The 16,913-nt window shown below is 49.4% G+C and overlaps 1 protein-coding gene across 2 annotated transcripts in view; it reads left to right on the top strand.

Moving 5' to 3' along the window:
• Positions 1–16,913, top strand: part of MROH1 (maestro heat like repeat family member 1) — a 2,508,022-nt gene that overhangs the window by 1,847,024 nt on the left and 644,085 nt on the right. For both annotated transcript variants that reach the window (XM_085604508.1, XM_085604507.1), the window contains one exon: positions 11,304–11,458. In XM_085604508.1, the coding sequence (XP_085460634.1) occupies positions 11,304–11,458 (155 nt within the window). The remainder of the gene's footprint in view (positions 1–11,303; positions 11,459–16,913) is intronic.

The following is a 16,913-nucleotide window of genomic DNA, read 5'->3' as shown; positions in this document are numbered from 1 at the left end:
TGGGCCTTCTGTATGTTTTTTGTTTGGCTGATTGCAAGCCGTCTGTGGTCCTATCTGCAGGTCCTTATTTTCTTGTCCTCTGCTGTGGGATTTTTCCCTAAGAGGTGCTCTCATGTTACCTGGGAGGTTTCATACCTTAACTTTATGTTCTTGTCCTCTGCTGTGGGATCTTTCCCTAAGAGGTGTTCTAATGTTTTCTTGGGACGTATCATACCCTATGTGGGGTACTTGTAGCTATTGCATAGCTCTGTCCTGCGCTGGGATGCTATGGTCGCTCCTTTTTCGGGTTTCCTGCCTGTCCTGGTATCGCTGTATACCACTGGTGCGGTCCCTTTTGTCTTGTACGGGCGCAGCTTGCGCTGCTCCAGGTTATATAATTCTCGTTGTTTGCTACATCGCTCGACCAGTCCGGCATGCTGTCTGCGGTGTCGTATTGTGGCGTTTCGGCTTTCCTGTCTGGCGTTTAGACCTGGTCCTCTGTATGGTGTTCCAGGGGGGCTCGGTTTCTCCTGGCTTTCCTGTGTTCTGGTTGGCGGCTTGGGTCCGTCCTCCGTGTCTCTTCCGGCTGGTCCCGCTTCTCTTCGTGGGTCAGTGTGCGTCTATAGTACGATCCTCCTTTGGGGCTTGTTCTGACTTTCCCTGGCCTCTGGCCTCTGCTTGCGCCTGGCTTGTTCTGGGTGCCCTGCTCCATGGTCTGGCCAGCTGCCGGCTGCGCATGCCTGCTTACTCTGGTCCACCGCCGTGGCCCTTGGGGTGTTCCCTTGTGCCCCTGCCTCTTGTTCTGCTGGGGTTTTGCACGCCTATGCCTTTCTTCTTCTGCCTGCGCTTCTTGGCTGTGGAGCCGTTCCTGCCTTGTGTGCTGCCTTGTGGCAGATGCCTGTTCAGCTGTCCGCTATAGCTGTGTGTTTTTCTACGGCGGACTCTGCCTCCGGTTCTTCCTCTTCTCCCTGGAGTTGGGGGTGGATCTTTTCCTCCTGGGTGCTCCTCTGCAGCTGTCTGTCCCTCCGAGGGGGTTGTAGCAGTTGTACCTTGGATGGGCTTGTGGTCTCCTAGTCTTCCCTCTGCCTTGCTTACTTCTGTTTGGTAGGGGCTGGGCCCCCCTTCTTGTCCCCGTGACACGTCCCCCTGCTGGGGCCCTGTGTTTCTTCCTACTGGGGAGGTTCTCTCGCAGGCCCTCCTCCCCTCTGGGTATGGCTATCAGATGTACAAGTTACTTACCTTCGGTAACGATGTATCTGGTAGAGACGATTCTAGCCGCAGATCCCTTCACGGCCCACCCTTCCTCCCCGTTCTGCGAGGACGTTCAGTTTGGTTTTCTGCACTCGCCTCCCTCTGGGGGGCTTGTCTTCTATGGTGTCCACTTCGCTTCCTCCCGGGCAGGATGCTTCGTTATGCTTGATTGTTCCACCCCTTCCCTTATGATACATTATCGGTTGGTTCATGTGTGCTTCTGCGTCCCTCCACCCTGGTTTTTTCTCCAGTGTAGGGGCCTACTTTTACTCTTCTCCCTTTTACTTGCTTGCGGTTTCTGAATCCTTGGCAGTCCTCTACGTTGTTTTTTTTTTTTTGCCTGTACCTTGGCCTTTTCGCTCCTTTCAAGGGATACGGCCCTCCTTGATGGTGTCGTCTGGGGGTGGATTGCTGCTCTTCCTCTGTTCCGGGCTTGTTGCCCTTCACTGTTGTGGATTGTGATTGCAGTCTCTCACTCTATCTCTCTCTCTCTCTCTCTCTCTTCTGCTATGGCGTTTTTAACATGCTTTCTGCCTCCTGGAAGGCTGTCGCCTTAGCTTGCAAGGGTGTTCCTCGGAGTGGTGCTCTGCTCTTTCACTGCTATGACTTTCACGCTATGGCTTTTTGTGCCTTAGTGCTTGGCACTTTTCCAACTGGTGCTGTTCCTCAACTTTCATTTCTCTCTTTTCTGTTTCACCGATTTTTCGCACACTGTTCCCATACTCTCCACAGTTATGTTTGTGATGGCTCCGCGTTGTGGCACGGAAAAGTTCTCCGAAGAAAACTGATGTCAGTGCGCCGGGGTGGAGCTTATGTGATCTCGCTGACGTCACGCCGGCGGACGACGTCAGGGAGGAGTCGCGTGGTATCGCCCCCAGAGACATTGAAGCCCCTGGCCTTAATATGATGATTTGTTAGTCTTTCTGCTGGAGGTGGTGGCAGCACCTTTTGCCAAGCAGGCATTGTTCCTGACCTCTGAGAGCACGGGCTCTCCCTTGCAGGTTTCTGAAACTCGTCTTTGGTGGCAGGCTGGACCATACCAGTCAGCCAACACACTGACTAGTATGGTTACTGGGGTCACCTCTAAAGTGCCTTCTGGGTGTTTGACACCAGACATGATTATTTTCAGAGAAGCTGTTATGTAACTGGGTAACTTGTAATGACCAGTGCCCAGTACATAGTTTTAAAATGACTTCCTGATCACTTGCAATGACTGGTAATGGAACTGGGCTTTACAGGGGCTTATCGGCTATCGCAGATCAGCCCTCCCATGTAATCTAGAGCACCCTGCCTTAGTGCTCTAAAGGCCTGATGTAGGGCTGACTTACATACAGTACATGTAATGTATTTTGGCATTGCACACAGGGGATGAGCAAAGTAGTGTTTTCAGAAGGGTTTGCACCATTTCACGCATCCTGCAATGGCAGTATCTGAAAGAGACACGTTGATGATCGATTCCTTACCTTAGAATATCCTCAGGCGTCAGACTGGATCCGTAAAGTTTTCGCCAGCAGTACACCTGCGTGTCGGCACGCATCGTCATACGGCTCCGCATACGTCACTGGCGTCGTATCCGCCGAGATGACGTCATTGGAGCTACTTAGATGCGCGATGACGTCAGTTATTTCTTTTTCCGCACAGCAGCGCAGATCCAAGAGAGAGCAGTACCCCTAGTTAAAAAAGTTTTAACTTGGTTTCTGACAACTTGTTTTGTCGAGTACTTGACTCCTGGTGCAGTAGGGATGCCCAGGTTTAAGTCCTGTAGGGCCTGCCGCCGAAACATGTCGGTAGCGGACCCGCATGACGTGCGTCTCTTCTGCTTGGAAAAACAACAGTTGATGGACAGAATGTAGAACAATGTCATACATTCACCCCAGTACAGAGATCTGCGCCTAAATCCATCGTTTTTTTTGCTCACCATGCCATTCCAGTTTGAACCCAGCCATATGCAAATCAGACTTGACCCTGTGCCTCATGGGAACAGTCCAGCCCGAACTGCCAAGCCAGGTCCTCCCTGGATTGGACCTAAGCATCCTAGGACCGCTTTCGGGGTTTCACCCTCTTCAGCCAGGATAGCTTGAATCCAGTGGCATGGAGAGCACGGGACTCACGTCTGAGCATACCCGTCCCACTCGGGGTGACAAATGTAAAAACAACAGTTGATGGACAGAATGCAGAACAATGTCATACATTCACTCCAGTACAGAGATCTGGGCCTAAATCCATCGTTTTTTTGCTCACCATGCCATTCCAGTTTGAACCCAGCCATATGCAAATCAGTCTTGACCCTGTGCCTCATGGGAACAGTTCAGCCCGAACTACCAAGCCAGGTCCTCCGTGGACTGGACCCAAGCATCCTAGGACCGGTTTCGGTGTTTCACCCCTCTTCAGCCAGGACAGCTCAGGCGGTCACTCCCCCGCTGCTCCGTTGGAGCCTCCGTTGTTGTCTGCGGCCTTCCCACCCTTTCCGGGACCGCACACGACTTCGGACGAGGTGCAGGCCTTCATGTCGGCCTTGCGCCATTTGCTTGCCTCGTCGGGTCCCTCCGGAGCGCCTTCGAACCCCGCAGATCCGTCGGAAGGGTTTGCTTCCGTGCCACCGCCTCTGGCCTCGGCTACGCCGGCACCATAACCGGTGGTGCCGACGGCTCTGGCCTGGGCCCTGGATCCGCGCCCCTGACGCCGGACGGCACCAAACCGGGACCGGTATGTTACCCTTCCATTCCATTGCTTGGAGGGGAGTTTATCCCATTTCCCAGGGCACCTTGTCCTTACCGACCTCTTCAACAACCGGTGGATGAAGGGGGCTACTGGGAGGGGTCTGAGGACCCTCTTGCAGCTCAATGCGAGGATGAGCCTGAATGGGAAGGCGATGTGGAGGGTCCAGTAGATCTGGAATTCTCTCCACACCCTGGTACTCTGTTCCCTTCTTCCGTGGCCACGTAGAAGGTTGGGACTTTTTCAGTGGTGTTGCGTAGGGCGGCTGAGGCTCTTAACCCCGAGCTCCCTTCTGTACCTATCATGACCAATCTCCTGACTCAGGTGCTGCAGCCGCAGTCCTCCTCTGCGGAGCTGTTACTGCCCTTCAATGAAGCGCTTACTGATATCCTGTTGAGCACCTGGATCAAACCTAGCACAGGAGTTCCTGTAGACAAGGGTGTGGCACACCGCCATCGCCTGGCGCCGGGCGATCCCAGCTTTCTCACACAACACCCGACGCCTGAGAGTCTGGTTGTCCAGTCTTCTGCTTCGCCAAGTGCGTTCCCTTCTGCTCCATAGGACAAAGAATCTAGGAAACAGGAGCAATTTGGGAAAAAGATTTTCACATCTGCCAGCTCTGGGCGGTGAATACTGCGTGCCTGCTAGGCCACTATTCCCATTGTGTGTGGGACACCGTGGCACAGGTGCCCTGTGGAAGCACGGGCGGCTCTCTCCCAAGCCATTACCGAAGGGAGATGATGCTTCAAAATGTACTATTCGTTGTGGGCTTGACACGGCCGATACTCTCGATAGGGCACTTTCCACAACAGTTGCACTCCATCGTAATGCTTGGCTCCGAACTACTGGCTTCTCTGGGAATGTCCAGAACACCTTGTTGGACATGCCCTTTAATGGCACACGCCTCTTTGGTGATAAGGCGGATAGCACCCTGGAACGCTTTAAGGACTCTCGGGCTACGGCCCAGTCCTTGGGTCTCGCCACCACGCGTACACCCTCGGGGTCTGCTTTTCGGTCCTTTCGAGGTCAGGGTTGGGGCGCCCAGGCGCGTTCCTTTCAGACCCGCAAGCCTGCGCAGCCACAGTTTTAGCGCAGTCGCGGACGTGGGACCCGCCGTGGTGAGTCCCAAGGACAGCGGGCGGGTCAATCCACCACCTCCCCTGCTGCCGCCGCCTCTAAACCTTCCTAGTCCGGTGTTGCAGGCCCACCTGGCGCCTGTGGGTGGCAGGATTCTCCATCACCTTCCCCACTGGCGCTCCATAACCTCAGACAGGTGGGTTCTGCAAATAGTCCTGAGGGGCTACTCCCTCCCCTTCAAGTGTACACCTCCAGCCATGCCACCTCAGTACCACCGCATGTCGGGGGCCATCGAGCGCGTTCCGATGCCAGAAGTAGGTCGTGGTTGTTATTCCCACTACTTCGTGGTTCCAAAGAAGGACATGGGCCTGTGGCCTGTCTTAGACCTCCGGATCGTCAACCGCTTGATCCGGAAGGAGAAGTTGAAGATGCTCCTGCTTGCTCAGGTCTTGTCTGCCCTGGACCCGCATGACTGGATGGTAGCGTTGGAATTGCAGGATGCTTATTTTCATATCCCCATCCTGCCGGCCCACCGGTGTTACCATCGGTTCACGGTAGGCCACGACCACTTTCAGTTCACCGTGCTCCCTTTCGGCCTTACCAGCGCCCCTCAGGTGTTCACAAAAGTGATGGCGGTGGTCGCAGCTCATCTGCGCAGATCAGGAGTTTCAGTCTTCTCCTATCTCGACGACTGGCTGTTGAAGGCGGGTTCGCCCCAGGCAGTTGTCTCCCACCTCCAGACTACGGCCGACCTCCTGTATTTGCTGGGGTTTTCTATCAACATGCCGAAGTTACACCTGATTCCCTCTCAGCAGCTCCTCTTCATCGGAGCGGTTATGGATACGGCGTAGTTTCGGGTTTATCCTCCCGAACAGCGAGTCCGGGACATTTGTGCTATGATTCCGATCTTTCAGCCCTGGTTTTCAGCCAGGAAGACCCTGAGGCTGCTGGGCCTCATGGCCTCCTGCATCCTGCTAATCGATCATGCCAGATGGCTTTTGCGGGCTCTGCAGTGGGACCTGAAGTTCCAGTGGCTGCTGCATCAGGGGAACATGTCCGACTACGTCCAGATCTCGGAGGGCACTGTACAGTACTTGCAGTGGTGGCTCACGAACCAGCGTTGGGTCAGCGGCAGATCCCTCTCCCTTCCCCAACCGGAGAACACAGTAGTAACGGACACGTCCCTCCTGGGATGGGGCAGCCACATGGGAGAGGCGGAGATCAGAGGTCTCTGGCGGAGTCCAAGCTCCATATCAATCTTTTGGAGCTCAGGGTGATCCTACTTGCACTCAAAGCATTCCTTCCCTCTGTCAAGGGGAGAGTAGTGCAGGTGTTCACAGACAACACCACCGCCATGTGGTACTGCAACAAACAAGGCAGGGTGGGGTCAGGGACCCTATGTCAGGATGCTCTTCATCTCTGGACGTGGCTGGAACGTCCAGGCATTTCCTTGGTGGTTCAACACCTGGCAGGTGTCCTGAACGCCAGGGCGGACGAGCTCAGCTGCAGGTGCATGTTGGATCACGAATGGCGTCTTCACTCGGAGGTGGTGCAAGGTCTCTTTCAGCCATGGGGAGAACCTTGGTTAGGTCTATTCGCAACCGAAGAGAACGCGCAATGTCAGCAGTTCTGCGCGTTGGAGTTTCCAAGGCAGCACTCACTAGGCGACGATTTTCGTCGCGAGTGGAGTTGTGGTCTGTTGTACGCCTTTCCGATTATACCACTTCTGCCCAGAGTGCTGAAGAAGATCACGCGCGACCGGTCCCAAGTCATTCTTGTGGCACTGGATTGGGCACGAAGAGTTTGGTATCCCGAGCTACTCAGTATGAGCGTGGATCCCCAGATCCGACTGCCTCTTCGGGAGGATCTCCTGTCGCAGCAACAGGGGACGGTCCTCCACCCGAACCTGTCCAGCCTCCACCTCCTTGCATGGAGATTGAGCGGCGACAGCTGATTCCATTTGACTTGCCTCCCGAAGTCTGTAATGTGAATCTGGCAGCCAGGCGTCCCTCCACTAAAACGGTATACGCCTGTCGGTGGAAAGAATTTGTGGCATGGTGCACAGCGAAATCTGTTGATCCTCTTGCTTCCCCTCTTTCTGAGGTCCTATTGTTCCTTCTTTCTTTGGTCCAGCAGGGCTCTGCTCTGGGCACTATCAAGGGCTACCTTTCTGCTCTTTCAGCCTTTCTTAAGCTGCCTGATCAGCCTTCTCTTTTCAAGTCCCCAGTTGTCAATAGATTTCTCAAAGGCATTACTCACCTTTTCCCTCGTATTCCTTTTGTGATGCCTCAATGGGACTTGAACCTGGTTCTTACATACTTGATGTGCGCTCCCTTTGAGGCTCTTCATAATTGTCCTTTGCGGTTATTAACTTTGAAAACTGTGTTCCTGGTGGCCATCACCTCCGCTCGGCGGGTGAGTAAGCTCCAGGCTCTTTCCTGCAAACCACCTTTCCTGGCGATTCATCCGGACAAGGTTGTGCTTCCACCACGTCCCTTCTTTCTACCAAAAGTAGTCTCTGCCTTTCATCTCGGGCAAACTGTTACTCTGCCCACTTTCTTTCTGCACCCTTCAAGAGAAGAGGAGAGGCTCCACCGTCTGGACCCAAAACATGCGCTTTTGTTCTATCTCAACCGCACACAACAGTTCCGGGTGGATGACCAGCTCTTTGTTGGCTATGTGGGTGCCAAGAAAGGCCGGGCTGTGCACAAGCGCACTATCTCCTGATGGGTTGTCTTGTGCATTAAAGCCTGTTACTGTCTGGCTAAAAAGGAACCTCCGGTTGGGCTGCGCGCCCATTCTACCAAGGCGACAGCAGCTACTACAGCATTGGGACGCGGTGTCCCCCTGCAAGACATCTGTCCAGCAGCCACTTGGGCCTTGTTGCATACTTTCACTAAGCACTATTGCCTTGACAGTCCGGTCCGGAGAGTCGGTTTCTTTGGCCGTTCAGTTCTTCATGACTTTCTGGTGTAATCTCACTTCGCAGACCCACCACCGGGGTTGGTACTGCTTGGGTATGTATTCTAAGGTAAGAAATCTATCACTAACGTGTTTCTTTCAGATGCACAAGTTACTTACTTGTGTAACGATATATCTGTAAGACAAATTAGTTAGTGATCGATTCCTTACCGCCCGCCCATCCTCCACGTTCTGCGAACTGTTCTGTAGGGTTCAGGTCATCCCTTTTAGGGCCCTAGTTCTATTACACCAGTAGTCGGTCTCTGGCATGGCTCTGTGCTCCTGGCGCGGAAAAATTGTGTACAGAACTGATGTCTCAGGGCGTCTAAGTAGCTCCGATGACGTCATCTCAGTGGATACGCCGCCAGCGACGTATGCGGAGCCGTACGACGACGCCTGCCGACGCGCAGTGGTACTGATGACGAAAACTTTCCTGATCCAGTCTGACGCCTGGGGATGTTCTAAGGTAAGGAATCTATCACTAACTAATGTCTCTTACAGATATATCGTTACACAAGTAAGTAACTTGTGCTTCAAGCTGTTTGTGTGTGGGTCTTTTAGGATGGCATAATACATGCTACAGCCTTTAGGGACCCTCTTTAGTACCGTGCCTTGGGTAGCAGAAGTGCCATTTATCAGGGACTTGCAGGGGTGCTTAAGTCCTTGCCAGTTGGGTTACAATTAACGTGTATCATTTCAGGAAAAGAGCACTGGCACTGGCGCCTGGTTAGCAGGGACCCAGTGCACTTCCTATCAAAAGCATCCGTACCAGTGAGCAAAAAGTGTGGGTGGGTGTGTCAAACAGAGGTATTTTCCTACAAACATGCTAAAGTCACCCCTAGCTCCTTCTCAGAAGTCGGACCCATTCTGGAGATAGTGCAGTTTCACACCCATTCTCCAGAATGGAGCATTGATGTAATTCGTGCTACGAATACCCGATGTTTCAACCTTGGTCATGGATTTCAGTGAGACTGACTCTAGGCTACAGGGATTGATGGCCTCCGGCATACTGCTGGTGAAGCACGCCACATGGCATATGCTGGCTTTGGGAATGGCAAGCATCAGGGGAATCTTTCCGATCGCTTCCAAATTTCAGAGGAGACTACAAAAGATCTGCAGTGGTGGTTGTTAAACAGTGGTTGGTCAAAGGCAGACCCCTCCCCTTTCCCCACCCATAATTTACAGTTGTGACTGGTGCATCACTACTGGGATGGTGTGGCCACCTGGGGGAGGTGGAGATCAAAGTACTCTGGTGTCTGGCAGAGAAGATGCTCCACTTAAACCTTTTGGAGCTGCGAGGCATTCTACCCATCTATTTCGAGGGAAGGCTGGTTCAGCTGTTCACAGGCAACACTTCCGCGATGTGGCCTTGTAAGATACAGGGTGGGGTCATGTTGCGGGCCCTGTTCCAGGGGGCGCTGGACCACCGCAGAATCTTCCTGGACGTGCATCACCTGGCGAGATCTCTGAATGCCAGGGCAGACAAATGGTGAAACAACCTTTACCATACTGTGAATACCACGCATTACCATGCAGTCATTACCATGCAGTCATTACCACACAATACATTTACCACAGAAGTCATTATCGTGAATGTGCCTTTACCACTTATGTAATGTATGTATATATCAGGCGCAACCCCCTTAAAATAAATACATTATATATGTGTGTGTTAGGGTAAGGAAGATTTAAGTGTTTAGGGGTGGGTAAGGGTATAGGCTGGTAAGGGTGTTTTATAGGGTGGATAAGGATATTGGGAGGTAAGGGTGTTTTTAGGGTTTAAGGTGGGTAGAGGTATTGGGTGGTAAGGGTGTTTTTAGGGTTATGGGGTGGGTAAATGTATTTTTAGGTTTTAGGGTGGTAAGGTTGTGTTCAGGATTTAGGGGTGGATAAGGTAATATATGTACACATAGTTTTCACTTACCTGATGTATACTTTTATTTTTGTTGTAAAGGTATGTGTGCTAAAGTTATTCCATGGTAATGGTATACTTTCTACTGTAATACATCTGACAAAAGTGTTGTGACATATTTCCTTAAGCCCCTGCAACACTTGTTCCCTCCTGCCCTTTTTGTCCTGCCCCAATGGGACCTCAATCTTGTTCTGATGGTTATGTATTCCCCATTCGAGCACCTGCATAGATGTCCTCTGTGGCTTCTAACCCTTAAGACATTATTCTTGGTGACCTTTACATTGGCCAGGAGGGTTAGTAAGCTTCAAGCTCTTTGTTACACCTTCATACACAAGCTTCTATACAGACATTCTGGTTCTTCGTAGTTGTGCCTCCTTTCTACTGAAAGTGGTGACTCCTTTCCACATCTGCCAAACCATCACACTACTGCACATTTTTTTGCCCCACCTCATCCTTCTTAGGAAGAGGAGAAACGCCATAATTTGAATCCAGAAAGTGCCCTCTCTTTTTACGTCAATCACATCATGGTCGATGAACTGTTTATTGGGTTCGCTGGAGTAAATAAAGGCAAGGTGGTGCAAAAACAGACCATCTCTCAGTGGATTATGCTCTGTAACAAAGTCTGCTATAAAGTAGCTGTAAAGCAACCTCCTAAGGGCTTGCGGGTCCATTTCACCATGGTCAAAGCTGCTTCTACTGTGCGAGCACATGGGGTACCTGTCCTGGACATCTCCCATGCTGCCACGTGGCATCACTCCATACGTTCACAAAGCACTGCTTCTTGGACAGTCTGGTCCATCGAAAAAGGCATTTTGCCCATTTGATCCTCAAGGTCTTCCTGGTTTGAGTCTGCTCGCTTACCCACCTACAGGGAGGTATTGTTTAGGTATCCATTCTAAGGTAAGGAATCTGCAGCTCAAAGTTTCTATTGGAAGAACAAGTTAGTTACTTTTGGTAACTCTTTTTCTGGTAGAGACTCTAACAGCAGATTCTTCACCGACCCACCCGTCCTCCCCGTTCTGCGAAATGGGCATTTCACCCCAAGCCCATGTTACATTCTGCTCACACATTGGGCAGTCGTGGCTTTGCGTTTTTGCCGCTGAAATAGTCAAAAGAAGTTGGCGTTAGCTCGACGATATGGCACCTATATAGGCACCACACAAGTGACTTTCAGATTGGAGACGCCTGATGCCACCCACCGGCATACACAGATACTGTTGAAGATACTGTTGAAGAGTTTCCGTATTCAGTCCGACCCCTGGGAATATTATAAGATTAGGAATCTGCAGTTAGTCTTTCTCAGAAAAATCATTACCGAAGGTAAGTTAGCATTTTAACCTGGACAAACATGTCCATTCTGTGTTTAGTTTTTGCAAGGTTTCCAGTTTTGATTTTTCTCTTTCAGGTGCCCGAGATTATTGCACGAATTCACGAAGAGCTGCAGAAGTCCACTGAAGAGCATGTAAAAAAGGCAGCTGTGCAGTTAGTGTTAATCCTTGCCTCACAGCATAGGACAGCAGTTGTGGGCAGCCTCCTTGCCAGCTCGTTGCCTTATGACAGGTTTGTAGAACATCGTGGAGAATTAAAATCTATCTGGACTATAAATGCTTTTGGTCTATTTTAATTGTGGTATCTGTCAGCAGTTTCTATCCATTTACTCTTTTAGTGTCCTATTAGCCTATCATTTATTTCCCAGTCTAGTAACTATATGGCTGTGTAAGGAATGTGGTGTATTATATGGTGTAGTTGAGACCTCACTGTGTAATACACTTACCATCCCCTTGAGTACCAGTTAGGTTTCATTTGTTAAACTTTAACTTAACCCTGGGTAGCTGTGCTTCTGAGCAGTCAGGCTTACACAAAGAAACAGGTGTTAAGCAATTTAATCTGATAGAGACATCTAGACGCAGATTCCTTAACTTTTGAATTCTCCCCAGGACTCAGACTGGATCCAGACATTTTTCAGCAGTAACTCTACATGCCAGGAGATGGCTTCCTATGTTTCCCTGATGACATCTCCTCCGGTTGGGACGTCAGTGTAGTCTTATGAATCCCGTCTGGCGCGGATGTCAGTTCCTTCTTTTCCGCGCTGTAACGTGGATACAGAGAAGCAGTTCCTCAGGCCGTTTTCTGGCCTGCTTCAACAGTTATTGTTGATTGGAAACTGTGCTGTTCGAGGCATGTGTTCTGTAGATACACATGCTTTGCATACTCCTTCCATCTATTGGTGGGTCCAGATGTTTGCAAGTTCAAAGAAGTCTTTGCAGTCACGAGGTAAGGTGACTCCTCCTTTCGGTGATAGTGTGAATTGGCGTTGACTCGATTGTTAGATCGTTTTGTTGCGCGGTCAGGTTTGGACGTATATTGTTGTGATTCGAAATGTCAATCTGGATCCCTTCGGTTCGCAATTCACTCTACCCTCATCGGTATTGTTTTCCAGCGCGGTACCATCTTCTATATGTTGAAGAACTTCGGAAAACTTTCATTATCCATAAAGACTCTGACCGCGGCCTTCGAGCCTAGTTCTTCTCCGGTTTCCACTTGAAGATACTGCATCCAGTCTTCCGCCGATGGAACGGATGCTATTCCAATTCTAGGTGACATTCTAAAATCCAGCGCACCAATGTTCATAAGGTCTGTAACCTTTGTCTCTCCCCGGAGCATAAAGAGGAAGACTGCGACACTTGTAGGTCGTTCCGTTTGAAGAAGACTCTCAGAGACCGTCTCGATCGACGCAGAGACATGCAGCAACAGTCTATCGAAGAAACTCCAGATATTTTTGGCAAAGAGGCCGAACAAGATGAGATGGAGGTGTCTGTGGCGGAAGAGGAAGAAGCCTTTTCCGTCCAGGACTCTTATTCAGAGTTGGAGATCGAACTCAAGTCCCACAATGTTCCATCTGGTCAGGGTGCCCTGAGTACCAAAGTCTCTTTGCCCACGAAACCCACTCCAGTCACACAAAATGCTTTTGGGCCACCACTGCCATCAGGGCATGGTTGACACCGAGACTCTTGATTCTAACTTCCTGGCTTCCTGGCTCGGCACCGAAACAGAAAGTCAAGCCTTCCGGTTCGGGATCGCACTGAGATGATACCCCCTTGATGCTGAAACATTCGCCATCGAAAGATAAAAAAGACAAATCCAGCTCGGCATCCTAAATTTCGTGACCGAAAGACAAAGATCCTCTTTTGAAGTCACCGGAGCTGATTGAGAAAATGCAGCATGAGCTAGATCCTAAACCGATGATAATCCACGTTAACCCTAAAACGGGACACATTACCATTACACCAGTGATACCACCTCCAAAAAGGAAGATAGACACTGAGTATAGAATACCTATGAAGAAGAAAAAGTACATAGCCACTAGTCCTATTTATATTCCTCCAACCACTCCACCCTCTCCACAACTACCTGTCATACCACCATCAGATCCATTGCACATTACGCCTCCAGGGTCTCCAGACCTAGATCAAGATATTGCTGATAATCAAGACGATGATGATCAGCTACCTGACCCATGGGATGACTATAATATCAATCCACCAGGAGACACAGATCCTGATCTGTGGTCCAGCTAAACCTTCCCCTCCTGATGATAACGCATATCAAGAGTTAATTGGGCGATCCCCAAGCAGGGATCCACCCACTAGCCACCAGGGAGGGGGGTGCAGCCCCTTGGCCAAGGGTCTTTGCCCCCCATTTAGTTTTGCCACATCCAGTCTTTCTGCTCTCCCTAGGGTGGCAGAAAACACCCTAGACACCAGATGGGGGGGCAATAGCCCCTGATCTGGACCCCAGGGGGGCAGAAAACCCACGAGGCACAAGGGATTTTAATTTTCTACACAGTTCGGGGTGGGGGCAGCCCAGAATGGGCCCAGAATGGGCATGCTAATGCCCCCATCCACCCCAAACAATGCCACAGTCTTTCTGCCCCCCCCCCCACCAGGTAACAGATGGGGCAGTAGCCCCTGATCTGCCCCCCACTAGGCGCCAGGGCTTTGGTGCCTCGTGCCAGTGACCGGAAACGGCCCAAAACTCAATGTGGACACATCACATTTTTTCCAGTGAAAACTGACCCTTTCTCGGCAATGTGCCTAGCTGTGGATTTTGGACCCTAGCTCAGCCTGAACCGAAGGAAATCTAGCAAACCTTTACATTTTTGAAAACTCAACACCCAGGGGGATCCAGGATGTGGTGACTTGTGTGGCTCTCACCAGTTTCTGTTTCCCAGAATTCCTTGCAAACCTGAAATAATAGTAAAACAAATAAAAAAAAAACATTTTCCTCACATTTCTGTGATGGAATGTTCTGCAATCTGCGGGGATCCACAAACTTCCACCCACCCCGCATTCTCCAAAGTCTCCAAATAAAAATGGTACCTCACTTGTGTGAGTTTGCCTAGTACCTGCGGCACGGAAGGGCTCAAAATGCAATGTGGAGATATCAAAATGATCTATCACAAAATGACCTGGTTTTGCAAGGATGTCCCCTGGGTTTTTGGCCCCGGCCATCTAGGGAAACCTATCAAACCGACACATTTCTGAAAACTAGACACCCAGAGGAGTCCAGGGAGGCATGGCTTGCGTAGATTCCAGGACTTTCCATCACAGAAATGTGGGGAAGATGGGGGTTTTATTTTCACAAAGTTTGAGGTTTGCAATGGATTCTGGTTAATAGAACCAGGTGAGAGCCAGACAAGTCACCCCCTCCTGGATTCCCCTGGGTTTCCAGTTTAAAAAAAATGTATAGGTTTGCTAGGTTCTCCTAGGTGCTGGCTGAGCTGGGTTCAAAATCGGACACTCTGCCTACTCGCACAAGTGAGGCACCATTATTAACGTAAGACTTTGGAGAATGCAGGATGGGTGGAATTTTGTGGATCCACGCAGATTCCAGAACTTTCCATCACAGAAATTTGAGGAAAATGTGTTTTTGTTTTTACAATGCTTGAGGGTTTGCAAGGGATTCTGGGCAACAGAACCTGGTGAGAGCCACTCAAGTCACCCAATCCTGGATTCCTCTGGGTGTCTAGTTTTAAAAAGTATAGTTTTGCTAGGGTTCGCTAGGTGCCGGCTGAGCTAGAGTTCAAGATCCACAGCAGGTCTGTTTTGAGTGTAAAAATGTGGAGTGTCTAAGTTGTGTTTTGGGCTGTTTCCTGTAGTGGGCACTAGGCCTACCCACACAAGTGAGGTACCATTTTTATGGGGAGACTAGGGGAACACAGAATTGTAGAGCAAGTGTTATTATCTATTGACTTATGATGCATTTCTGCCTTCCAAATTCAAGACGATGTGTAAAAAAAGAATTCACTTAAAAATATATCCTATAATTCACATGCTAGTATGGGTACCAACAACTTTGGAGATGTGCAAATAGCTACTGTTTCTAAACACTAGATTTTGTTCCCATTCCGCCAATACATAGGTCTTTCATACCTAATTTTTACTGTTTATATTTTACCAAATGAATTGCAATATACCTGGTACAAAATGAAAAACCTTTGCAAGATGCTGCTCAGTGATTGACTGTGGGTTCCTCGGGTTCTTGGTGAACCTACAAGTCCTATTTATCCCCACAACCGGAAGGGTCCAGTGATATAACCGTATATTGCTTTAAAAAATCTGTCATACTTAGAAGAAGTTGCAGGTGAAAACTTTGGCTCAAATGGCTGTTTTTTTCAACTCATTTTCAATTTTTCTTATTTTCAACTTTTAGTTTCTATGGAAAAACCTTGAAGGATCTACACAAATGACCCCTTGCTGAATTCAGAATTTTGTCTACATTTCTGAAACATGTTGCTGTCCAGGATCCATTATTGCTTTCTTACCCATTTCTACCACTAACTGGAGGAGGTTGAAATTACCAAAAATTGCAAAAATAAGCTATGTCCCAGTAAAATGCCAACACTGTGTAAAAAACTTCGGTTTAATTACAATAGTCTGAAAGTCCCTGAAAGCTGGGAACATGATGACTTCAGCACCACAAACCCTTTGTTGATACCATTTGAAGGGGAAAAAACAGACGCTTTCTTCTGCAGCACTTTTTTTCCCATTTTTCCTAAACAAAAAACTAAATGTAACAATTTTTTGGCTTATTTCCTGGTCCCCTCCAGGGAAATCAACAAACCATGGGTACCTTTAAAATCCCCATGATGTTGGAAGAAAAGGACGCAAATTTGGTGTGGATACCTTATGTGGTCAAAGTGTTACAGGGGCCTAAGTGTGAACTACCCCAAATAGCCAAAAAAAGGCTTGGCACAAGGGGCAAAAGGCCTAGCAGCGAAGGGGTTAAGGGTCAGCTGCCTTTGGATTCCTTGGTAGTTTCATATGCTCATAAAAGAGCAAAGTCCCAAAACTCAGGAGAAGCACCTCCTCCTGATAAGGAATCACAGTTAATAGATGCCTCTGGGAAAAGAGTAGCTGCTCAATCAGCCAATCATTAGAGAATAGCTAACAATCAAGTGCTGTTAGCTAGGTAAAGGGCACAGAAGTGGCGAAATCAATGGGCGCCCTTCAGTCTCCGTCAAATAGAGGTTCCTTTCATTGCTTATTCCACAGAGGTGGTTCCAAAAATAATACTTAAGATGCCTCCAAATTTTCATATAAAACACAATCAGTCACAATCAGGATTTTATAGAGGTGGATACAGAGGTAACAACTTCAGAGGTACACCATCACGTACCCCACACGCTAAAAACAAACAGTGATTTGAAATCAGCTCCCCCCGAACATTCATCACCTGTAGGGGGAAGACTACATCCGTTTCTACCCATTTGTCAATCAATAACAACAGACAAATGGGTGTTGGATGTTATCCAACATGGTTACTACCTGAAACTCGCAAGCAACCCTCCCAACATCCCCCTTCGTGTTCACAAACTATCTTTAGAACACAAACATCTACTCAAACACGTACAAACTCTTCTAACAAAAGGAGCTATAGAACTCGTCCCATCACAACAACAAGGAACAGGAGTATAATTTAGATACTTCCTAATTCACAAAAGAAACGGTTCATT

Source organism: Triturus cristatus, chromosome 5_1, assembly GCF_964204655.1.
Source record: "Triturus cristatus chromosome 5_1, aTriCri1.1, whole genome shotgun sequence".
NCBI lineage: Eukaryota > Metazoa > Chordata > Amphibia > Caudata > Salamandridae > Triturus > Triturus cristatus.
This window is presented reverse-complemented; position numbering and strand designations above follow the sequence as displayed.